Below are 20,441 nucleotides of genomic sequence, written 5' to 3' on the forward strand. Positions count from 1 at the left end.
TAATCCTCAAAACAAACTTATGTAGAAATATCATTATGTCCAGCTTTCAGATTTTAAACTGAGACTCAGTAAAGATCGGTTCCCTGCCCAATTGTTTACCAAATAAAGAAGTGAGACTTGAACCCAAGGCTGCCTAACCCCCAAGCCCCTTTTCTTGACCATTATGCTAAATGAACTCTTTCACTGCAAACACAGAACGAGTTACCTCGTAAAGTTAAATTTTCATCTACCTCAATGTAAAAACAATTATGTACTTAGGCCGTATCAAATGAACTAAAGACTTTAAAAAAAATAAAATAAAATTAGGATCACTGATTTTCTTGATTAAAGACATAAATCAAGTTGGTTAAAATCAAATACTTCATACTGCAAAGTGAATTGTTCAGAAACCATCTGGACAGATTTACTGTCTATCTCAACAAAGGGTGATCTGTTAACCACTTATAGTGAAAGCCTTCACAGGTTAAATCATCCAATCCAGAAGAGATGGGACAGTCTCACCAACCAGGCTAACAACGGCACAATTGCAGGGCCTGGAGGTGTTCTCAAAGCCAACAGTGAGCAGCATTCTGGTTGCTCAGGCTCCCCACGGCAGCCCTAGGGGACATGAGGAATCCCAGCCACATGGCTTCATGGCTCCACTCTAGGCACAATTCCCTTTCCCTCTATGCCAGGAGGGTATTCGCTTTTGGTGACTCACCAGACCTGTGGTGCTAGCATATTGTTCCCATGAAGAAGAGCTAGCTGTTGGATTTCTTGGATCCACCTGCCGAAATTCTTAACAATTTTCTCACTCTGTGTTCAGAAAGAACCCTTCAAGTTGGTTTTATAAATAATTCACTTGGCTTTTGTCAGAGTTTATTCTGTTATTCAATCCCTCCACTGGATTTTAAAATCTGAAAGTCATGTTTTATTTTAGGGATATAATAATCTTTCAAGTCTTTATGAGGATACTCATTAGGATACTTTTAAAGACCGGTTTTCTTATGTTATCTCTATTTTTTTCCTATGGCTGTTGGCTTTTCTGGTTCAACGATGGCCGCTCTTTGGCTACGCGCCTTCCTCAAACACCCAGTGATCCTTCCTTGTCTGTTCATATTCATAAATGAAGATATATGCGGAAGCCTGATGAGCTACCTCGGTAATTTTTAAGATCTTGCTTTAATTTCCTTGGGGATCTCCCCCTAAGTGGAGGCTGCTAGGAGCTATGCTCGGGAGATAGTGAGAAATGAATAAAGACTTCCGTTGGGGGAAGGAAGGCTGAGAATCCCCTTTGGTGGAGGGCAGTGGCTCTGAGGAGCCAGGGCAGCCCAGCCTGGAATCCTGTTACTCTTGTGCTCACCCACAGGGGACCTGGTGAAGGTCCTGCGGTCAGCCTGTGCCCTGTCCGCCCCCTGAGCTCCTGTTGCCCGCCAACCCCCCCTCAGCCCCCCAGCCCGAGTCTGGGATTCCTCCAGTGCTTCTCCCTGTGCCTGCTTCCTGTCTGTGCTCTCCTACATTCTGAATACTCTTCCTGCCAAACCAACTCTGTCTTCTAGAAATTTCCCAAATTGGGCATCTATTATTGATACCCTGCTGCCCTGTATACAGTGAGATTGTGCATTTTTATTTATTTTCATTCTTACTTGGATTATATCAATAGAATTTGGGGAGGCAAGCAAGGTAAACACACGAACTCTTCACCATTATGATTTAAAATCTGAATTCATTTAGAAATATATGTTAATATATGTGTGTGTGTGTGTGTGTGTGTGTGTGTGTGCATATGTGTTTTTGTATGCATAGTGTGTTGACTAGAAAGAAATAAACCAAAATATTAACCGTGGTAATCTAAGGGCTATAAGTTTAAGGATGACATTATTTTCTTCTTTTTACTCATGTATTTTGTAAGTTATGTGCCATGACTATATATTCCTTTATGGTTATGTTGTGATGTTTTAATTTTTTTTTTTTAGACAGAGTCTCACTTTGTTGCCCAGGCTAGAGTGAGTGCTATAGCATCAGCCTAGTTCACAACAACCTCAATCTCCTGGGCTCAAGTGATCCTACTGCCTCAGCCTCCCGAGTAGCTGGGACTACAGGCATGCGCCACCATGCCCAGCTAATTTTTTCCATATATATTAGTTGGCCAATTAATTTCTTTCTATTTTTATAGTAGAGACAGGGTCTCGCTTTTGCTCAGGCTGGTTTTGAACTCCTGACCTCAAGCAATCCACCCACCTCAGCCTCCCAGAGTGCTAGGATTACAGGCGTGAGCCACCACGCCTGGCCTATTGTGATTTTTTAAATAACAAATTCACATACCATGAAATTCACCATTTTAAAGTGTACAATTCAGTGGTTTTTAGTATACTCAGAGTTGTACAACCACCATCTCAATCAACTTTAGAACACATCATTCTCAAACAAAACTCATGCTCACTGGCAGTCATACCCCATTCCTCTCTCCTGCTTGCCCCTAGGAACCACAGTGTTTCTGTAGCTTTAGAAATTCTGTAAATCACTAATCTATGTATTCGTCTATTCTGGTTATTTTATACAATTGGGATCAAACATAATGTGGTGTTTAGTGTCTGACCTCCTTAACTTAGCATAATGTGTCCAAGGTCTATCCATGTTATAGCAGGTATCAGTACTTCATTCTTTTTTATAGCTGAATAATATTCTACTACATGGATATGTCACATTTTACTTATTCATTCATCAGTTGAATGACATTTGGGTTGTCTCTACTTTTTGGCTATTATGAATAATGCTGCTATGAACTTCATGTACAAGTTATATATTACTTTTGAAATTTAAAAATACTGCTTTAAAAGTTACAAAAATATTTTTTCAAAAATAGTAAGTCAAACCTCTCAATAATTTAGACTGGCTTTGCTCCTGCTATACTAAAGCATATGGTTTTGTTATACTCTTTATACCTGTCTAATATCTGCAAATACCTGGATAGAAAAAATTAACTAGGAATAAGCAGACATTCTTGCAACAATTGGTGGTCAACTAATAAATCCAATTTTGTCTTCAACATGGTGAAAGTACACAGATGTAAGTTAACAATTGCTATGGCATTTATAAACATTATTGCAGAACAGTAGGCCTTCCTTTTAAGAATATCATCTCAGAATATACTTCATTCTGTCACATGCAACATTCAGAAAACAATACTTTGTGCACTAAATTAAAACCTGCCCAGGCCATGAAAAGAGAAAAAAAAAAATCTATTTTGCTGCCCGCTCATAGAGTGCAACCTTTAGAAAGGGATTATTTCCATTACATTTTCATCAGAGACTGGCAAAGAAAAGTATATCATGTTATTACAGAGCCTGGAAATGTAATGACTTCCAGGTTGCTAAGCAACACCACAACGTTAAAGGGCTCGGTATCTGTGATCTCTAGAGACACTCTCAAATTTCATTAAAACCTACTCGTAACCATTACACAAAAGATCCATGTGGAGTTTATAAACAGGCTTAGTTTCTCGACATTACAATGAAGGAATAAAAAAAGGCAAGTGGCATCAAAACTTCTGTGAAACTTAACACCAAATATTTTGGAGATCCAATTAATGAAATCTATAATGTTTCTGGAGATCTTTCATAGGAAGAAAGTATTATCGTTTTCTAGTAAATAAAAGTGCTTATTATCCTGAAAAAAATTATACCATATGGAACTTGGAGACTTTCTCTGAAGAAGGGATAAATATGTTCTGTGTATAAATAAGAGAGAGAGGCAAGGATTATTTGAAACGAGAGCCCCAATCATTACTTGCTTCAAGGAGGGTCATGATAGCAGCACGCTATCAACCGAAACAGGAAATCAAGATGCCACGGGAAATAATTCTCAGGAATACTTTCCAAACTTTCCTTTAGCAATGGTGTTGGAAAAGGCTAATCCCTGAAACAGAAAAGGTTACGACAGGCCTCAATCACAATTTCATGGATATCACTGGGATACTGGTCTAGGATGTTTGGCTCAACTGCCTATGATTCCAATGAGACCTGAACACTCTATGACACACCTATGGGCCACTTGCCTATTCCCAGACGTTTCCTAAATGTTCGAAGCAGAAATAGTGGAAGGAGATTATGTGGTTCGCTCAGGCTTACTCATCACCTCTACATGTCAAAATATTTTTTTTTAATCAGGGTAAATTGCCTACCGACACAGATCAAAAGGGTCACTTATTGTGATGCTTGATTTTAAAGGCAAATTCTTGAACAGAAGCCATGCCTGCAGGTAGGATCACAGGTGTGCTATGCTAAACAGGTAGCTATGGAGTGGCAGAGGATCCTCATTACCTAAATATTTATTTCCAATACTCAAGCCCCGAGGAACTCTGACTGATTTGGGAAGCACAAGTCTTCGGGGCACAAGCAATTTCACTGATCAACTGAGGGGTGGTTGGCCCTCATGGGTCTTGATGGGGACTGTTATTTCGCCGACAGCAACACTGAAGTCCTGACAAGGACTGGCTATAAAGGACTCTGTTTCACTAGCCATCTGCTTCCTGACTCTGTCTTGCTCAAAATCTCAGGAATGTCTCCATAGGGAATGAAGTAAAAATTCTAGGCAAGATATTTCTTTTCTTTATGGAAAGATACAACAAAATCATTCGAAAAATTCCCAAATTAACTTGCAAACCCCATGGCAATTCCTGGCAGAGAATGCTTCTCCAGTGGAACTAGATTTGTATGGATTCAAAGAGTGACATCTTTCAGAAACTCTTAAGAGCATCCTCTCAGAGTTTCAGGAAAATCTTTTAAGGAACCAGCTTTCATAGAGACTGATTACATTTACTTTTTACTCATTTGGGCACAGTGTTTCTCTAAAAAAATGTTCCTGGTTTCACACCAATCTCCATTCTTTTTCCCTTTAAGAATAAAATCAAGAACAGAAGGTTGTAACTACAAGAAAAGTAAGATAGGAGGGAAAGAGGCATCGTTTTGCCTTTTTGTTATTCTCCAAGGAGTATTTCTTTGCTTTTCTAGTAGAAATTATGTTTCCTCTGATTCCAAATTCTACAACTCAACCTGATCCTAAAATAGAAAAAGAATGACTACAGAATTCCTAGTTTCCTCGCCTGGGTCTCTCTAAAGACTTAAAGACTCTGTACATGAAGAAATGCTATGTCACACTCATTTTCAGCAGCAGAACATGTCTGTTCTAGGCGGAATGAACAGGACCAAATGAAAATTCAGAAGGAAAATGGTGGTGAGCACAGCATGATTTTCTGAAGGCCACAGGGTAAAGAGTCTCTAAGGAATGGATATGTGTAATAAATCTGTAAAAGATGTTTAATACTAATCACCTTCAGAGGGTCATCCCAAATCATACTCCTGCCACCTCTGCTGCGCCAGGTAAATGGGCAAGAAGATAACAGAGAGCAGCAGCAACAGCATGTTACTCTCTCCCTCCCATGGATTGCTTTTCTGTTTTCAGACAGCAGTCAATAGCATATATTGAAGCCAATTTTAGGCACAGGGCAAGTCTATGGCGGTGCATATGCAGTCAATATTTTGTGCATTGGAATAAGCTAGCTTTAATTAAGAGACAAGTAGCTAATCTACAGTCATTACCCTGGGAAAACTCCCACTGATATCCAGTTTAAGGGATAGGTAAACTTGGGAGATACTTGAAGGATTTCTGTCACATTTTTAAAGCTAAAGCACAAAATATAATTATAAAACCTCCCAACTTCCTGGTAAATTGTAACAGATAATTAAATCGTTAGGTTTCCTCAATGTTCTCTGAATGTTCTAAACACAGACTAAATAAAGAGGAGCACCCTAGGGGCAAAACACATCCCACCCCCATTAGCAGAAATTAAGCCTTTTATTTCTTTCCTTTGTTAGCGAAAATTATGGGTTTAGAAAGTTACTGTCCTAGATTCATACTTATAGTAGCAACCCTAAGCCACAGGGCTTTATTGAGTAGTAGGCTGGTTCACTAATACCTCAAAGTAGCATACTTAGGGTTGAGTTTGGTAACAGATACCGGCAAACCCAACTTGCAGTGGCTTGACCAGACAAAGAATCATTTTTTGCAGACAACGAACAGCCCATCGTTAGGCAGTCCAACACTGAAAAAGCAAGTCCACAATATCATTGAAGTCCCGATGTTTTTCTGCTTCATACATGCTGGATTTAGCTTTTTTCTTAAAGGTGTCTAGATGGCTCATGCTTGTAGGATAAGAAATAATGTGTGCAGCTGCCCAAAGACCACCACCTCCCTCATGAATGGGTTTCAGTGAGTCAGGAGGCCAAGGAAACTATCAGGCAGGTGCACCAAATACCCTCTGTTTGACCTGCAGTTTCTCCCCAAACCCCCCCCCCCAAAAAAAAGAAAGTTATAGTCACAAGATGGGACTTTAAGCAGAAACGTCAAGAATCTAGGGCCTTTCTTGTGATTCATGGGGAGGTATCCGCCACCTCATGCCCCAAGATGACTCTGTTATAAGGACGGTTTACCAGTCACTGACATGCATATCACCTGTAAATTATGGGGCCAAGCATATTTCGGGGTCATCCTCTCTGAATACATGCAGGCTCAACCAGCTTTGGGCACAGGAGGGCGCTCCTCTATCAGGGCTTAAAAAGAGACAGCCCCACCAGCTAGCTCAGAACACTCTTCTTTTCAGATGTGCTCCAGGGTCAGAGGGATACTCTTTTTTGTTGTTGTTATATAAATTAACCCATTTATCATAGGCTAGTGATGTCTACAAGGGTGAGCTTCGACTGGTCTTTCAATCCCTTCAGTCTTCTGATGGCAGACTTGACTGAGACAGCAGAAGTGGTGTTGCAGGTCCAGGCACCACCAGCTGCTGTTTTCATGCAGGAACCACAGTGCCAGATCCCCACGGCTCTCTCTTCGTCTTGGTTTTGCCGCAAAAAGAGCAAGTGTACTTGGTGTGCTGGCTGATTCCAATTTTCTTCACCATTTTCCAGAGGCAGGCACCACAGTGGGTCCTGTATTTACCAACAAATCCGACCTTCTTGGTGCCTTTAGCCACGTCGCCGCGAACCAGGTCCGAGCCCGGAGAGCTGAGGGATTCTCTTAATGAGTATCCCTTGAGGTGGGTCCTCAGGAAGCTTGTCTTTCTCTCCTTAGTTTCTTACAATCAAGAGAATTGCATTTATCAGTCCTGCTTAATCCAATCACTGACGTCGAGTAATATGTCTAGATTGCCCGTTTCTCTAAGGAATCTGGTTCCTCTGCTCCAGCGAGCTGGACCCGAGAGGAGTCTACTCAAAGTCACAGGAAATCTTCACTCCCATCCCTTACATCACTCTATTTCCTGCCCTCTCCCCACCTGCATATGCAATCTCATCCAGTCATCAGAAACTTGGCAGGGCTGCAGTGGAGGAGACCGACGCTTCTGACTGTGGCCCAGATGTCTTTCATGGTCTAAGTCTGACCTCTGTGTCTGTAAAGTACTAACAAGAGCTCCCAATATGGACTGAAGAGCAAAAACAAGCAACCGCCACTATCAAAATAGTTACATTTTATGGTTATTCCTTATTCAGGTCAGTAGACACTTAGTAAATACCTATTCCATGCCAGGGACTTTGGTATAAAGCTTTATTTCACAGTAAGGATGACTAGAATTCAACTGAGATGCTGCCGCCACCTTTTCATTTCAGAGACCAGAATTTCCTGATTCCAACAATAACGTCCAAACTGCAAATGCTATGAAAGCTCACCTTTGCTACTCTCTGGCCTTTCCCGACCCATTTCTTACGTCCCCCCCAATCTGGCTCCGTGGATTTCTGGGCCTTTGCTCGGGTTGTGCTGCTTCCTGCTCCACGTGTGGAATATCAACACACCCTTCCACACTCGGTTTAGACGCTTGACAATTTCCTCCCCAAGGGGACTGTTCCTGTGGAACTTTGCTGGCTCCTCTGCCGCAGCACTGACTGCATTCTGCCTTGTGATGAAGCTGGGTGTCTCTGAATCTCTCCGGTTAGAGGGCGGGGAGCAGGAAGTTCACGTCTTACTGTTTCAGGGTCCCCAGTGCAGAATTTTGCACACAGTAATAACTCTTATACTTCTTATTTTTCCATGAATGAAAGAATTAATCTCTCAGGTGCCTTCTAAATCAAAGCTTAGTCAAATTAGGCTTTATGAATGTCTGCAGAATCCAGATCAGTCCTGGGCAGAGCAGCAGGCTGTGGTGAGCTATTTGGAAAGAGCATGGGCTGGGGGCATCCCAACTTGGGCTTGATACCAGGTCTGCCACTTCCTAGTTGGTGGCCCTGGGAACAGTACTTAAGCTCTTTGAGCCTTGGTTTTTAACCTGTAAAGTGGGGACAATCACTGGAGCTAATCTCTAGGATTGCTGTGAGGATTAAATGAGATAAATCACCCAAAGTCCTTGACATAGGGACTACCACTAGTAATCAACATCTGATGACCATTGTTATGTAACATGCTGAAAATACAATGACAAAGAAGACCACATCACTACCCTGGAAAAAGGATAACGTGAAGATGAGAACAGAAAGAAAGCCAACAGTTACAAAACAATGGCTGCCACAGAGTTAAAAACAGGGAGCAGCAACATAAAGAGGAAAGAGGACTAACCTAGTCCAGACACATGTCTGGTGTCACACTACTCTTTGGGAAACTGGCTATTTCTCTGCAAATGTACTAAACTCAGTATAGATGCTCCCCAACTTACAATGGGGTTACTTCCCAATAAGCTCATCATGACTTGAAAATAATGTAAGCTGAAAATGCATTTAATATACCTAAGCTACTAAACATCACAGTTTAGCCTAGCCTACCTTGATGTCCTCAGAACACCTACATTAGCCTACAGTTAGGCTTTGTTAGAGATGATTTTGCCCATTTCATAATAAAGTGCTGAATCTCTCATGTTGAATATTGTACACAAAGTGAAAAAGAGAATGGTTGTATGGGTACTTGAAGTATGGCTTCTGCTGAAGGATTATCACTTTCATACCATCTTAAAGTTGAAAAATCGTAAGTTGACCGTGGTAAGTCGGGAACTGCCTGTACTCAATTTAAGTAAAACTGAGCTTCCGGATAGGCATGTTCAAGGTCACAACTGAGCTGACTGGGGCCCTCCGAATCTGACCATGTGTTTTATACAGCTTGAACCCAACATTGACAGACCTGGGGTAAATTAGGAAGCTTTTAGAAGATTTCAAGGCGTATGCCACAGATAGCTATCCTGCAAACATTACAGACATTCTTGAATAGCTAAATTAGAGACATCAAATGGTTAGAGTGACTTACAGAGATACCCTCCAGGAGACAGTAGAAAACAATATATTTTGACTCTTGGGACTACTATCCAGGCCGTTTTGTTGTTGTTGTTAAGCAAACAAATAGTCATTATAATCTCAACACAGAACATTTTTGCATCTTATTTTCCAAATACCACACAAAAAAACTCCATAGTTCCTTGGAGGAATGGTTGATTCCAGGGCTGGAGCAATCATACAAGATAAGCCTGGAATATCATGTTGGAAAGTGCTCCCCCAAAATGATGGGGCATGTCAAAAGACACAGCGTACATCCAGGAGTGGCTCCCAGCCAAATCCAGGACAGCAATAGATTATAACTCACTAAATAAAAGAAAAATTCATGAGTCAATCCTAATAACAACAAGATAGGTAAAAGAAAAAGAATTAATGGGGCAGAAAATGTGAAATAACTCAAATTTCCATCAATGGATAAATCATTTAAAAAAATATGGTATATACATGCAATAGAATATTATTCAGCCTTAAAAAGGAAGGAGATTGTGATACATGCTACAACATGGATGAAGCTTGAGGACATTATGCTAAGTGAAACCAGCCAGACATAAAAGGACAAATATTGTATGATTCCACTTATATGAGGTACTTAGAGTAGTCAAATTCACAGGCACAGAAAGCAGAATGGTGGTTGCCAGGGGCTGGGGGAGGTGGCATGGGAAGTTATTGTTTAATGGGCATAGAGCTGTAGCTGGGAAGATGAAAAAGTTGTGGAGATGGATGGTGGTGATGGTTGCACAGCTATGTGAACGTACTTAATGCCACAGAACTGTACACTTGAAAATGGTTAAAATTTACTGGTTAAAATTGTAAATTTTATGTTTTATATATTTTACCAGAATAAAAAAAACCAAAATGGATGAGCATCACCAGGATCTATCTCTGTTTTCACATACACAGGTAAAAGTCACTTGGATTCAACTTTCTTCCACAAACAAAATCTACCTGGCCCTACGTGGCAGGTCAGACACCATATAGAAATCACTTTTTTAGTAACATAAACTAAAAGATGATGGCATCTGGCTACTTTGACCAAGTTGGGGTCTAAACTTGCTCCCTGCATGATTGGTTTGATCAGTGTAAATACTGCAATTTATTTCCAAAGACAGATCCACAGTATCTTGCCTGCAATCTATCTCACCTTCCGAAATCTAGAAAGCTCTGAAAATCAAAGCTTATCCCCATAAGTTTTTGGTTCTGAAACATATCTGGTAGCAAAACCTGACCTGAACCCACATGGGCCCATGTTTAGTCTTTATTTAACCCCACTTGGTGTGAACATTCATACATTTTGCCACAGAAATATTACTGTACTTAATGCTGGTACTGTCTATCTCCTCTGGGCAGCATATGATACTACGTATACGCGTCTATGCCAAAGAGATCTAAAACTCTAAAAAAAAAAAAAATCTGGTCCAGCAATACAAAGAAGAGACTGTAGATCTCTAAAAAATTAACCATATCAGATTAATATTTCCCAAGCTTTTGTCATTCTCTACCAAATTCATAGTTTTGCCATATCTACATATCACCTGCATTGCTATATTCTCTAGTACTTGCCTTCAGACTGACCTTTTATCTTTAAATAAAATATTTTTTAAAGAAATACCTTATCTCCACTGGAAAAGATGGGAGTCTGAGAGGCCTGGTCTCTGTTAAAATGGGAGATTCTTAAGGATTAGAGAGGTATAAAGACAACAGTCGTACCAAACTGAGACTTTTGCCTTGAACAATCAGAACAATCAAAAGAAAACTGGAATGTAAAAACTTCCTTACTACCTGATTTAATGTCATCTCCAAGATCTACTGTACTCAAAAGTATTTATCCTATACTTTGGAAAACTGGCCTACACTGTGTCATCATTCTGTCACTCAGGTAATGAAAGACTATGCTGAGACAGTAAGTCTTGTTTGGAGGTAGGGGGACATAGTAGTACAAAAGCATAAAACAGCAGTAGGGATGATCAATCTCTTTATCTCCCTCCTTCTAGTTAGTTCTGTCACCCATCACTTGTCAATTAGATTCAGCTGGGTCACTTGCTGCAGCTGCCTACTTATCAAATGGGCACAAAAGTCATCTTGAGTATAACTCTCTAGAGCACCCAGTTGCCAAAGGACCCCTCAAAATAATAGGATTTAGAAGTGAGTACAGACTGACAAACCAGAAGATGACAAACTAAAAAAGGACCTCTATCCTTTATTAACTTCAGAACTGGTTACTGTAAATAATGGCCTTCAAAATCAGCAGAATAGGATTTACTGTAGATAGAAAATAAGTCAGCCTTCAAAAGTACTTTCAAATTGATATCAGCCATACATATTTTTTAAAAATAAAATAAATGAGGCAGAAGGGAAAGTTTTTCCTATAGTAGAATGCTAGGAGTTATTTAATAGAAAGTATCCATTTTGTAATTATTACAAAATTAAAATAACTACACATTGATTAAACCAAGTGATCAAAACTAACACCACCAGTAACAGGCAAACAGCCAACATGAGCATCCGGATGTAATGGATTGAGAAGGACCCATATCACTTACGGAGTATTCATGAATCTAAGCATGAGGAAACATCAGACAGACCCAGGTTGAAGGAGATGCTACAAAATACCCAGCCTGTGTTCTTCAAAAATGTCATGAGAGATGAAGAAAAACTGTAAGACTATTCCAGATTAAAGACTCACGTCTACTAAAATAGGTACTCCTAGACTGTACCCTATACTGAAAAAAGGTTATAAAAGTTATTGGGACAGTTGACCAAATTGGAATATGGATAGTAGATTAGTAAAAGAATTGTATAAATGTTAAATTTCCTGATTCTGTTTACTATATTTAAGTTACATAATCTTTTTTTTAAGGAAATACATACTTATATATTAAGGGGTGTAGACACACAATGTCTCTAACTTTCTCTCAAACAGTTCAGAAAAAATATATGTATATGCACATAAGGTACAACATGATAAATGCTAACAATAGGTGACCAAGGAGAAAGGTAACTGAGAGTTCTTTTACACCTTCTGCAACTTTTCTGGAAATTTGAAATTAGGTCCAAGAAATGACTACTCACTGTCCATGTAGCTGCCACTGAAGTCACCCATGGTATCCCCTACTTTCTGTGTGAACTCACCATTCTTCTGAGAATCCTCAACAGAAGTTTCTGCTCTTTTGGATCCTCCTTGGATACCAGCAAATCAGCAAAAGTTTCCACATTTTCAGGAGACAGACTGTCTGGGTTTTCCCCTCCATAAAGCTGAACCAGTATAGACAGACACTTGGATGAAACATCAAAAATTTCAGGATCCTCGCTAGGAAGCTGGAAATTAACAAACGGGACTATTAAATTCCATCGAAGATGGTGTTAGTATTCCTCAAGAAATACATTAAAATTAGGCTTAATGATGGGAGCATCGGCCAAAGTACAAAGTCTATTTTTTAAATGCATCTTTTTCAAAGTGTATATACAATAGCTCAAACAAGGCTAACCACACAAAATCAGAAGATCCTGTAGTCCTTTCTTCCTTTTTAAAAAAAGTTTTATTCTATTTTTAATTGACACATAATAAATGTACATATTTATGGGGTAGAGTGTGATGTTTCAATACATGTGTACAGTGAATACATGTGTTAATGAATTCCACAATACATGTGTAAATGAATTAGGATAATTAGAATATACATTTATCATTTCTTTGTGGTGAGAACATTAAAAATCCTCTCTTCTAGCTATTTTAAAATATGCAATATATTATTATTAAATATATTCACCCTACTGTGCAAGAGGACACTAGAACTCGCCTCCTATCTAACTGTAACTTTGTACCCACCGACCAACCTCTCCTTGCATCCTCCTATCCCTTCTTCCCCTTTCCTGCCTCCAGTAACCAATATTCTACTCTCTACTTCTGTGAGATCAACTTTTATAGATTTGGCATATGAGTGATCACGTGATATTTGTCTTTCTGTGGTTGGCTTATTTCACTTAACATAGTGACTAGTGGCCTCCAGGTTCACCCAAGTTGCCACAAATGACAGGATTTTATTCTTTTTTATGGCCAAATAGTATTCCATTGTGTATATCTATCACACTTTCTTTATCCATTCATGCACTGATGGGTATATTAATCCACAGAAAGGAATGGCCTGTAACTAGCAGAGGATCAGTGTATGTTTTATATATATATCTAATCTACGCATATATACTTACAGGGATGTGTGTGTGTGTCAATGGGTGTGGAAATAGTTTGATTTTTCAGAGGCATGTTCCTTTATACTCTTTTTACTAGTAGCTTGTTTTGGAAAAGTCCACTTTCTAGAGGACATTAAGGAACACTTTGACCTTGTCTGTGTCCAAATCATTACTGACTAAACAGATGGGAGAGAAAGTATTATTTCTATATATTAAAAGTTGTAATATGAAATCCTATAAGCATTTTAGCCTTCTTTTTATATTTTAAAGTTTTATTTGTATCAGCTTTGAGATATAATTAATTTCTATACCATACAATTCACCCCAAGTGTACTACTCAAAAGTTTTTAATACATTGACAGATTCATGCAACCATTACCACAATTTTAAAACATATTCATCACCCCAAAAAGAAATCCTATGCCCTTTTAGCAGTGACTTTGCTACCCCCCTACCTCCATGCTGATCTGTTTTCTGTTTTAATGGATGTGCCCATTCTGGACATTTCAGATACATGAAATCAAACAAAATGTGATCCTTTGTGACTGGTTTCTTTTACTTAACATATTTCCAAGGTTCATCCATATTGTAGCATGTATCAGTACTTCATTTCTTTTTATTACCTAATAATATTATGTTATATAGACATACCACATATTATTTATCCATTCATCAATTGATGGACGTTTGAGATGTTTTCATTTTTTTTTTTTGCTATTATGAATAATGCTGCTATAAACATTTATGTAGCTACCAGTTTTTGTGTGCACATGTGTCTTCATTTCCTTTGGGCATATATCTAGGAGTGGAATTGCTGGGTCATATGGTGACTCAAATGTTTAACCCTTTTGAGGGACTGCCAGACCATTTTCTGAAGCTGCCACTTGCACCAGCCATGTATGCGAGTTCCAGTGTCCGCACATTCCCACCAACACTTGTTATTATCTGTCTTTTTAGCTACAGCCATCCTAGTAGTTACAGAGTGGTAAGCTCATTGTGGTTTTCATTTCTACTCCCCTGATGCCTAATGATGTGGAATATCTTTCCACGTGCTTATTGGCCATTTGCATATGTTCTTTGGAGAAATGTCCGTGTAGATCCTTTGTTCATTTTTAAACACTGGTCATTTGTCTTTATATGGTTGAGTTTTAAGATTTGTTTATATATTTTAAATGTAACTGCTCAACAAATATATGATTTTTAATTTCTTTTCCATTCTGCAGGTTGTCTTTTCACTTTCTTGATAGTGTCCTTGAGGCCCAAAATATTTTATTTTGAGGAATATATCTATCTTTTATTGCTTGGAGATATATATATATCTCCAAGATAGGCTGATGCCACGGCACTCTAGCCTGGGCAACAAAGCAAGACTCCGTCTCAAAAAAAAAAAAAAAAAAAACCTCTCTGCTGAACCCTCAGTCTAAAGACTTTCTCCTATATTTTTTTTCTAAAGGCTCATAATAGTTTTATATTTTATATCTAATTCAATTTTGAGTTAATTTTTATATAAAGTATGAGGTTTAAGTGAAGGTCTTTTTTTTTTTTTTTGTCACTGAGTATCCAATTGTTCTAGTACCATTGTTGAAAAGGCTACTGTTCCTCCATTGAATTGTTTTTACACTTTTGTTAAAAATTAGTTGGGCATGTTTGTGTAGGCCTACTCTGTTCCAGGGATCTAGGTATCTATCCCTTCCATCGATAACACACTGTCTCATTACTGTAGTCACATGATAAACTTTAACACCAGGTGGTGTCTCCTCTCACTTTATTTTTTAAAATATTTTTAGCTACTCTGCGGTTTATGCTTTTATTTAAAAATTGTAGAATAAGCTTGACTGACTATAAAAAATTTTGCTGGAATTTTGACAGGAATTACATTAAACCTATCTATCAATTTGGGGAGAATCAAGATCTTTACTAGATTTAATTTTCTATTCTATAAGCATAGTATATCTCTCCATTTATATCTTTTTTGATTTCTTTCATTGGTATTTTGCAATGTTCAGGATATATATCCTATATGTTTTTTGTAATATTTGTACCTAAGTACTTCAATTTCTTTGGAGCAATTTTAAATGGTATTGGGCTTTTAATTTTTGCTTCCACATGTTCATTGTTGGTATACAGAAATGCAATGGATTTCTTAAGTTATAATCGATATACAAAAATTGCAATATTTATAATGTATACATTTTGGCAAGTTCATTGATTTTGTTTATTGATCCTGTATCCTGCAAATTTGTTAGACTCACTTATTAATTCTAGGAGTGTTCTGTAGATTCTTAGGCATTTTCTACATGTGTTACCTGTAATTGGGCATAGTTTTTTTCTTCCCTTCCGACTTGTATGACTTTTATTTCTTTTCTTACCCTATTGCACTGGCTAGAACTTCCAGTACATTGTTTAATAAGATTGTGGGAGTGGACACTCTTGCCTTATTCCTAATCTTAGGGAGAAAGGATTTAGTCATTCATTATATTAGCTGTAGATATTTCACAGATGTTCTTTATCAGGTTGAGAAGGTTTCCCCTCTAATTTGATGAGAATTTTTATCATGAATAAGTGCTAAATTTTGTCAATTACTTTTTCTGCACTAATTAATATGATCGTGTCATATTTAGCCTATTTATATGGTAGAGTACACTAACTGATATTTATATGTTGAATAAGCCTTCCATATCTGGAATAAATCCTGCTTGGTCATAGTGTTCATTCTTTCTTTACATTGGTGTATTTGCTAATATTTTGGAGTTTTACATCTGAGTTTATGAAAGATACTAGTCTATAGTCTTTTTTTTAGTACTTAATTTGAGTTTAGTATCAGGACAATCCTACTCTCATAAAATGAGTTGGGAAATATTTCCTCCTCTTCTATTTTCTGCAAGAAATTATATAAAATTGGTATTTAATCTTCCTTAAATATTTGGTAGAATTTTCCAGTGAAATTATCTGGGCCTACACATTGCTTTTCAGGAGATTTTAAGTTACAAATTCAATTTCTTTAATGATTATAGGACTATTCAAGTGTTCATCTTGGTTGAATTTTGGTAGTTTTTGAAGAATTGCTCTACTTCTTCCAAGTTATTGAATTTATGAGCATAAAATTGTTCACAGTATTCCATTCTTAGTCTTTTAATGGCTGCAGATATACACTGACATCTTTTTACATTGTTTCATTCCTTATATTGGTCATTTTTGACCTCTCTCTTCATCATTTTGGCAGAGGTTTTTTAATTTTATTGAATTTTTTTCTCCAAAGAGTCAGCTTTTTGTTTCATTGATTTTCTCTATTGTTTTCCTATTTTCAATTTCATTGCTTTCTGGTTTTATCTTTATAATTTCCTCCCTTTGGGTTAATTTTGCTATTATTTTTCTATTTTCTGGTGGTGTAGGAACTTAGATTATTAATTTAAAACCTTTCCTCTTTTCCTTTTTTTCCTTTTTTCTAAAAGCTTTTGGTGTTATAAATTTTTCTCTCAGGACTGCTTTTGGCTATATCCTACATATTTTGATGTACTGATATTTTCATTTCCATTCAGTTCTATACATTTAAAAAATTTCCTTTGAGACTTCTTTTATTCATGAATTATTTTCAAGTGCATTTACTTTTTAAGTATTGGAAATCTTCCTACTGTCCTTCTATTATTGATTTCTAATTTGATTCCATTATGGCCAGAGAACACACTCCATACTATTTCAATTCTTTTACATTTGTTTAAGTTTCTCTTAAGATGCAAGGGCATTGGGAAAAAAATGTATATTCTGCCTTTGTTATTGGAGTGTTCTACATATTAATATATCAGTTATATCCTGTTGGTTGATTGTACTGTTCAATTTTTCTATATTCTTGAAGATTTTCTGTCTAGTTGTTCTATCAATTGCTAAGTGGAGTCTGAAGTCCCCAACTTTAATTGACTTGTTTATTTCTTTTTAGTTCTATCATTTTTTACTTCATGTGTTTGAGGTTGTTGTTTGGTGTGCATACATTTAAAATAGTTATGTTACTACAGTGGCTGTTCCTCTCTGTCTAGTAATTTTCCTTACTCTGAAGTCTACTTTATCTGATATTAATATGGACATTCTTGCTTTTTAAAATTACTATTTACATAATACATATTTTTCTATCCTTTTGCTTTCAACCTGCCTATATATTCATTCATTATATTTGAAGTGAGTTTCTTGTAGACAGCACGTAGTTGAATCATGTTTTGTTATTCACTCTGCCATAGTTTCAATGTGTCCCCCAAAAGCATATGTTGGAAATTTAATCCACAGTGCAATAGTATTAGAAGGTGGACCTTTAAGAGTTGGTTAGGCCATGAGGGTTCTGTCCTCATGAATGAGTTAATGCCATCATTGCAGGAGTGGGTTCATTATAAAAGGATGAGTTCAGGTGTCTTCTTGCTCTCTCTCTCTCTTTTACCCTCTCTTTACCCTTCCACCAGCTAATGCTTTCTGCCATGTTATGACACAGCAAGAAGGTCCTCGCCAGATGCCAGCCTCTTGATTTGGAATTCCCAGCCTTGAGAACAATGAGACAATAAATTTCTGTTCATTATAAATTACTCAACCTGTGGTATTCTGTTATAGCACCATAAAACAAATAAAACACTCTATCTCTTGTCTTTTAACTGGTGCTTAAGTCTAATGTGCAATTTTATTATTTGTCTTCCATTTCCTATTTTTCATTCCTCTCATTGTCTTTTTTCTACCTTCCTTTAGATTACTTTAACATTTTTTCCATTTTTCCAATTATAATGATTAGTTTATTTTACCTGCCATATTAGTTTGCTAAGGCTGCCATTACAAAGTCTTACAACTGCATAATATAAACTATAGAAATGTATTGCCACACAGTGCTGGAAGCTAGATGTCTGAAATCAAGCCCCCTCTGAAACCCATAGGGAAATCCTTCTTCTTCCCAGCTTCTAGTGATTTTACTGGCAATCTTTAGTGTTCCTTAGCTTGCAGCTGCATAATTCCAATCTCTGCCTTCATCATCATATGGCATTCTCCCTAGGGGTGTGTCTGTGTCTTTACCTGGCCATCTTCTTATAAGAACACCAGTCACACTGGATTTGGGGCCTATCACTTAAGTATGACTTAACTAATCACATCTGGAATGACACAATTTTCAAATAATGTCACATTCTGAGGTACTTGTGGGCCATCATTATAAGAATAATATATTATAATATTATTATAATATTTTTGTGGGGGGCCATGATTCAAGCCACGACCCTTCCCATCACCTTTGTTTCTTCTGTGCTTAGCTGTTTTCTTTATTTACCTTTATCTTTCCACTTCTTGCTGTTATGCTTCCCCAAATGTCTAATGGTCTTTGATTTTCTGTTTTATGAATGAATGATTGGGTAGATTACTATAGGCAGCTGGCTTGGATTTCCTCTGCATTTGCATATGCCTGTTTCTTTAAGTGGCTTCCCTGTCTGCCAACCCCATTTGTATTCTCTTTCCCTCGAACTCCCCAATGCTACTGTCCTAGGCTGACCCCCATATTAGAAATCACCTCAGATAGACAGTTCACCCTCTCCACAGTGCAGTCCTTGAATTCTGATGCTGGAACAAGGCAGAGCAATGTGGATAATGGGAGAGGCCTGACTGTTCTGAATGCTAACCTTCAATTCGCCTGGTAGGTGCCTAGGGCCTCTATCAGTTTTCTACCTCACTCTGAGTTTATAGATTTTTCTGCAGCTGTTCCTACCTTCTGGTTAGTTTTCTCCTATGTATGTTAGCTTTCGCCACTATTTCAATTCAGTCCCATCTGCCTTCCATTATCTAGTAATTGCATAACATTTCTTTTCCATTAACAACTTCTCTTTCTGTTCTCCCAGCACTGTAAGATACATTTAATCCTTCTCTATTTTCATAGATTTGGGGTAGCTGGTAAGATAGGCAGAAGTCCTCGGGCTTCTATTTTAATCAGCTCTAAAATTTCTTTATTTTTGACTTAATTTTGTGCCATTGTTCAAGTAATTGGAGGATGTTATCAGTAATATTTTCCAGGGTGATTTATTTCCGGGATCCTTGTAGATCTGATTTTTTGTTTTGGTTTTGTTTTCCATTAAAAAATATTTTCAGGCTGGGCGGCGGTGGCTCACACTTGTAATCCTAGCTCTCTGGGAGGCCAATGCAGGAGGATCGCTCAAGGTCAGGAATTCAAAAACAGCCTGAGCAAGAGCGAGATGCCATCTCTACTAAAAACAGAAAGAATTGGCCAACTAAAAAATATATATACATAAAAAAATTAGCTGGGCATGGTGGCGTGTGCCTGTAGTCCCAGCTACTCGGGAGGCTGAGGCAAAAGGATCACTTGAGCCCAGGAGGAGTTTGAGGTTGCTGTGGCCTGGCCAACAAAGTAAGACTCTGTCTCAAAAAATAAAAAAATATATATATTTTTTCAGGTATAAAATCTTCCTAGTAATAACAGAGAATGGATATACCTAACTGCCTGAAACAACAAACTAGTACAAAAATGCATGAAACAATGGTTCTTAAGATACTAGACATCAGGCGATGAAAACAGTGATCCTGAGAGATAAAGAAACTGGGTAAGCTCTACTATTGTCCTAGATTAGAGATTTGAGAGTGTTTCCAGGCCTAAGTACAAGGAGGACAATAAACGTGGATCCCAAGGGGTTCCTTAATTTGAAAAGATAAGAACAAAAAGTCCCCAAAGACCAAGACAGCTAGTGTTGGTGTGACAAATTACCAGAGGGAATAATACAGGCCGAAGCTAACTAAGAAGAAATAGATAACTTGGGTAGCATATTGTCCATTAGAGAAAATAAATTTATGGCTAAAAATCTTCCTAAAAGAAAACTCCAGGGCCAGATGGCTTTACTGGTGAATTCTACCAAACATTTAAGGAAGAAGTAATACCAATTCTTTACAAACTATTTCAGAAAACTAAAAAAATGGAATACTTCCAAACTCATTCTATGAGGA

The 20,441-nt window shown here is 37.8% G+C and overlaps 1 protein-coding gene and 1 pseudogene across 2 annotated transcripts in view; both read right to left on the bottom strand.

Moving 5' to 3' along the window:
* Positions 1-20,441, bottom strand: part of ULK4 (unc-51 like kinase 4) — a 541,908-nt gene that overhangs the window by 108,559 nt on the left and 412,908 nt on the right. For both annotated transcript variants that reach the window (XM_076006616.1, XM_020284578.2), the window contains exon 35: positions 12,417-12,602. In XM_076006616.1, coding sequence (XP_075862731.1) covers positions 12,417-12,602 — 186 coding nt within the window. The remainder of the gene's footprint in view (positions 1-12,416; positions 12,603-20,441) is intronic.
* LOC142874383 (large ribosomal subunit protein eL43-like) lies at positions 6,361-12,387 on the bottom strand (annotated as a pseudogene).

Source organism: Microcebus murinus, chromosome 1 (assembly GCF_040939455.1).
Source record: "Microcebus murinus isolate Inina chromosome 1, M.murinus_Inina_mat1.0, whole genome shotgun sequence".
Taxonomy (NCBI): Eukaryota; Metazoa; Chordata; class Mammalia; order Primates; family Cheirogaleidae; genus Microcebus; species Microcebus murinus.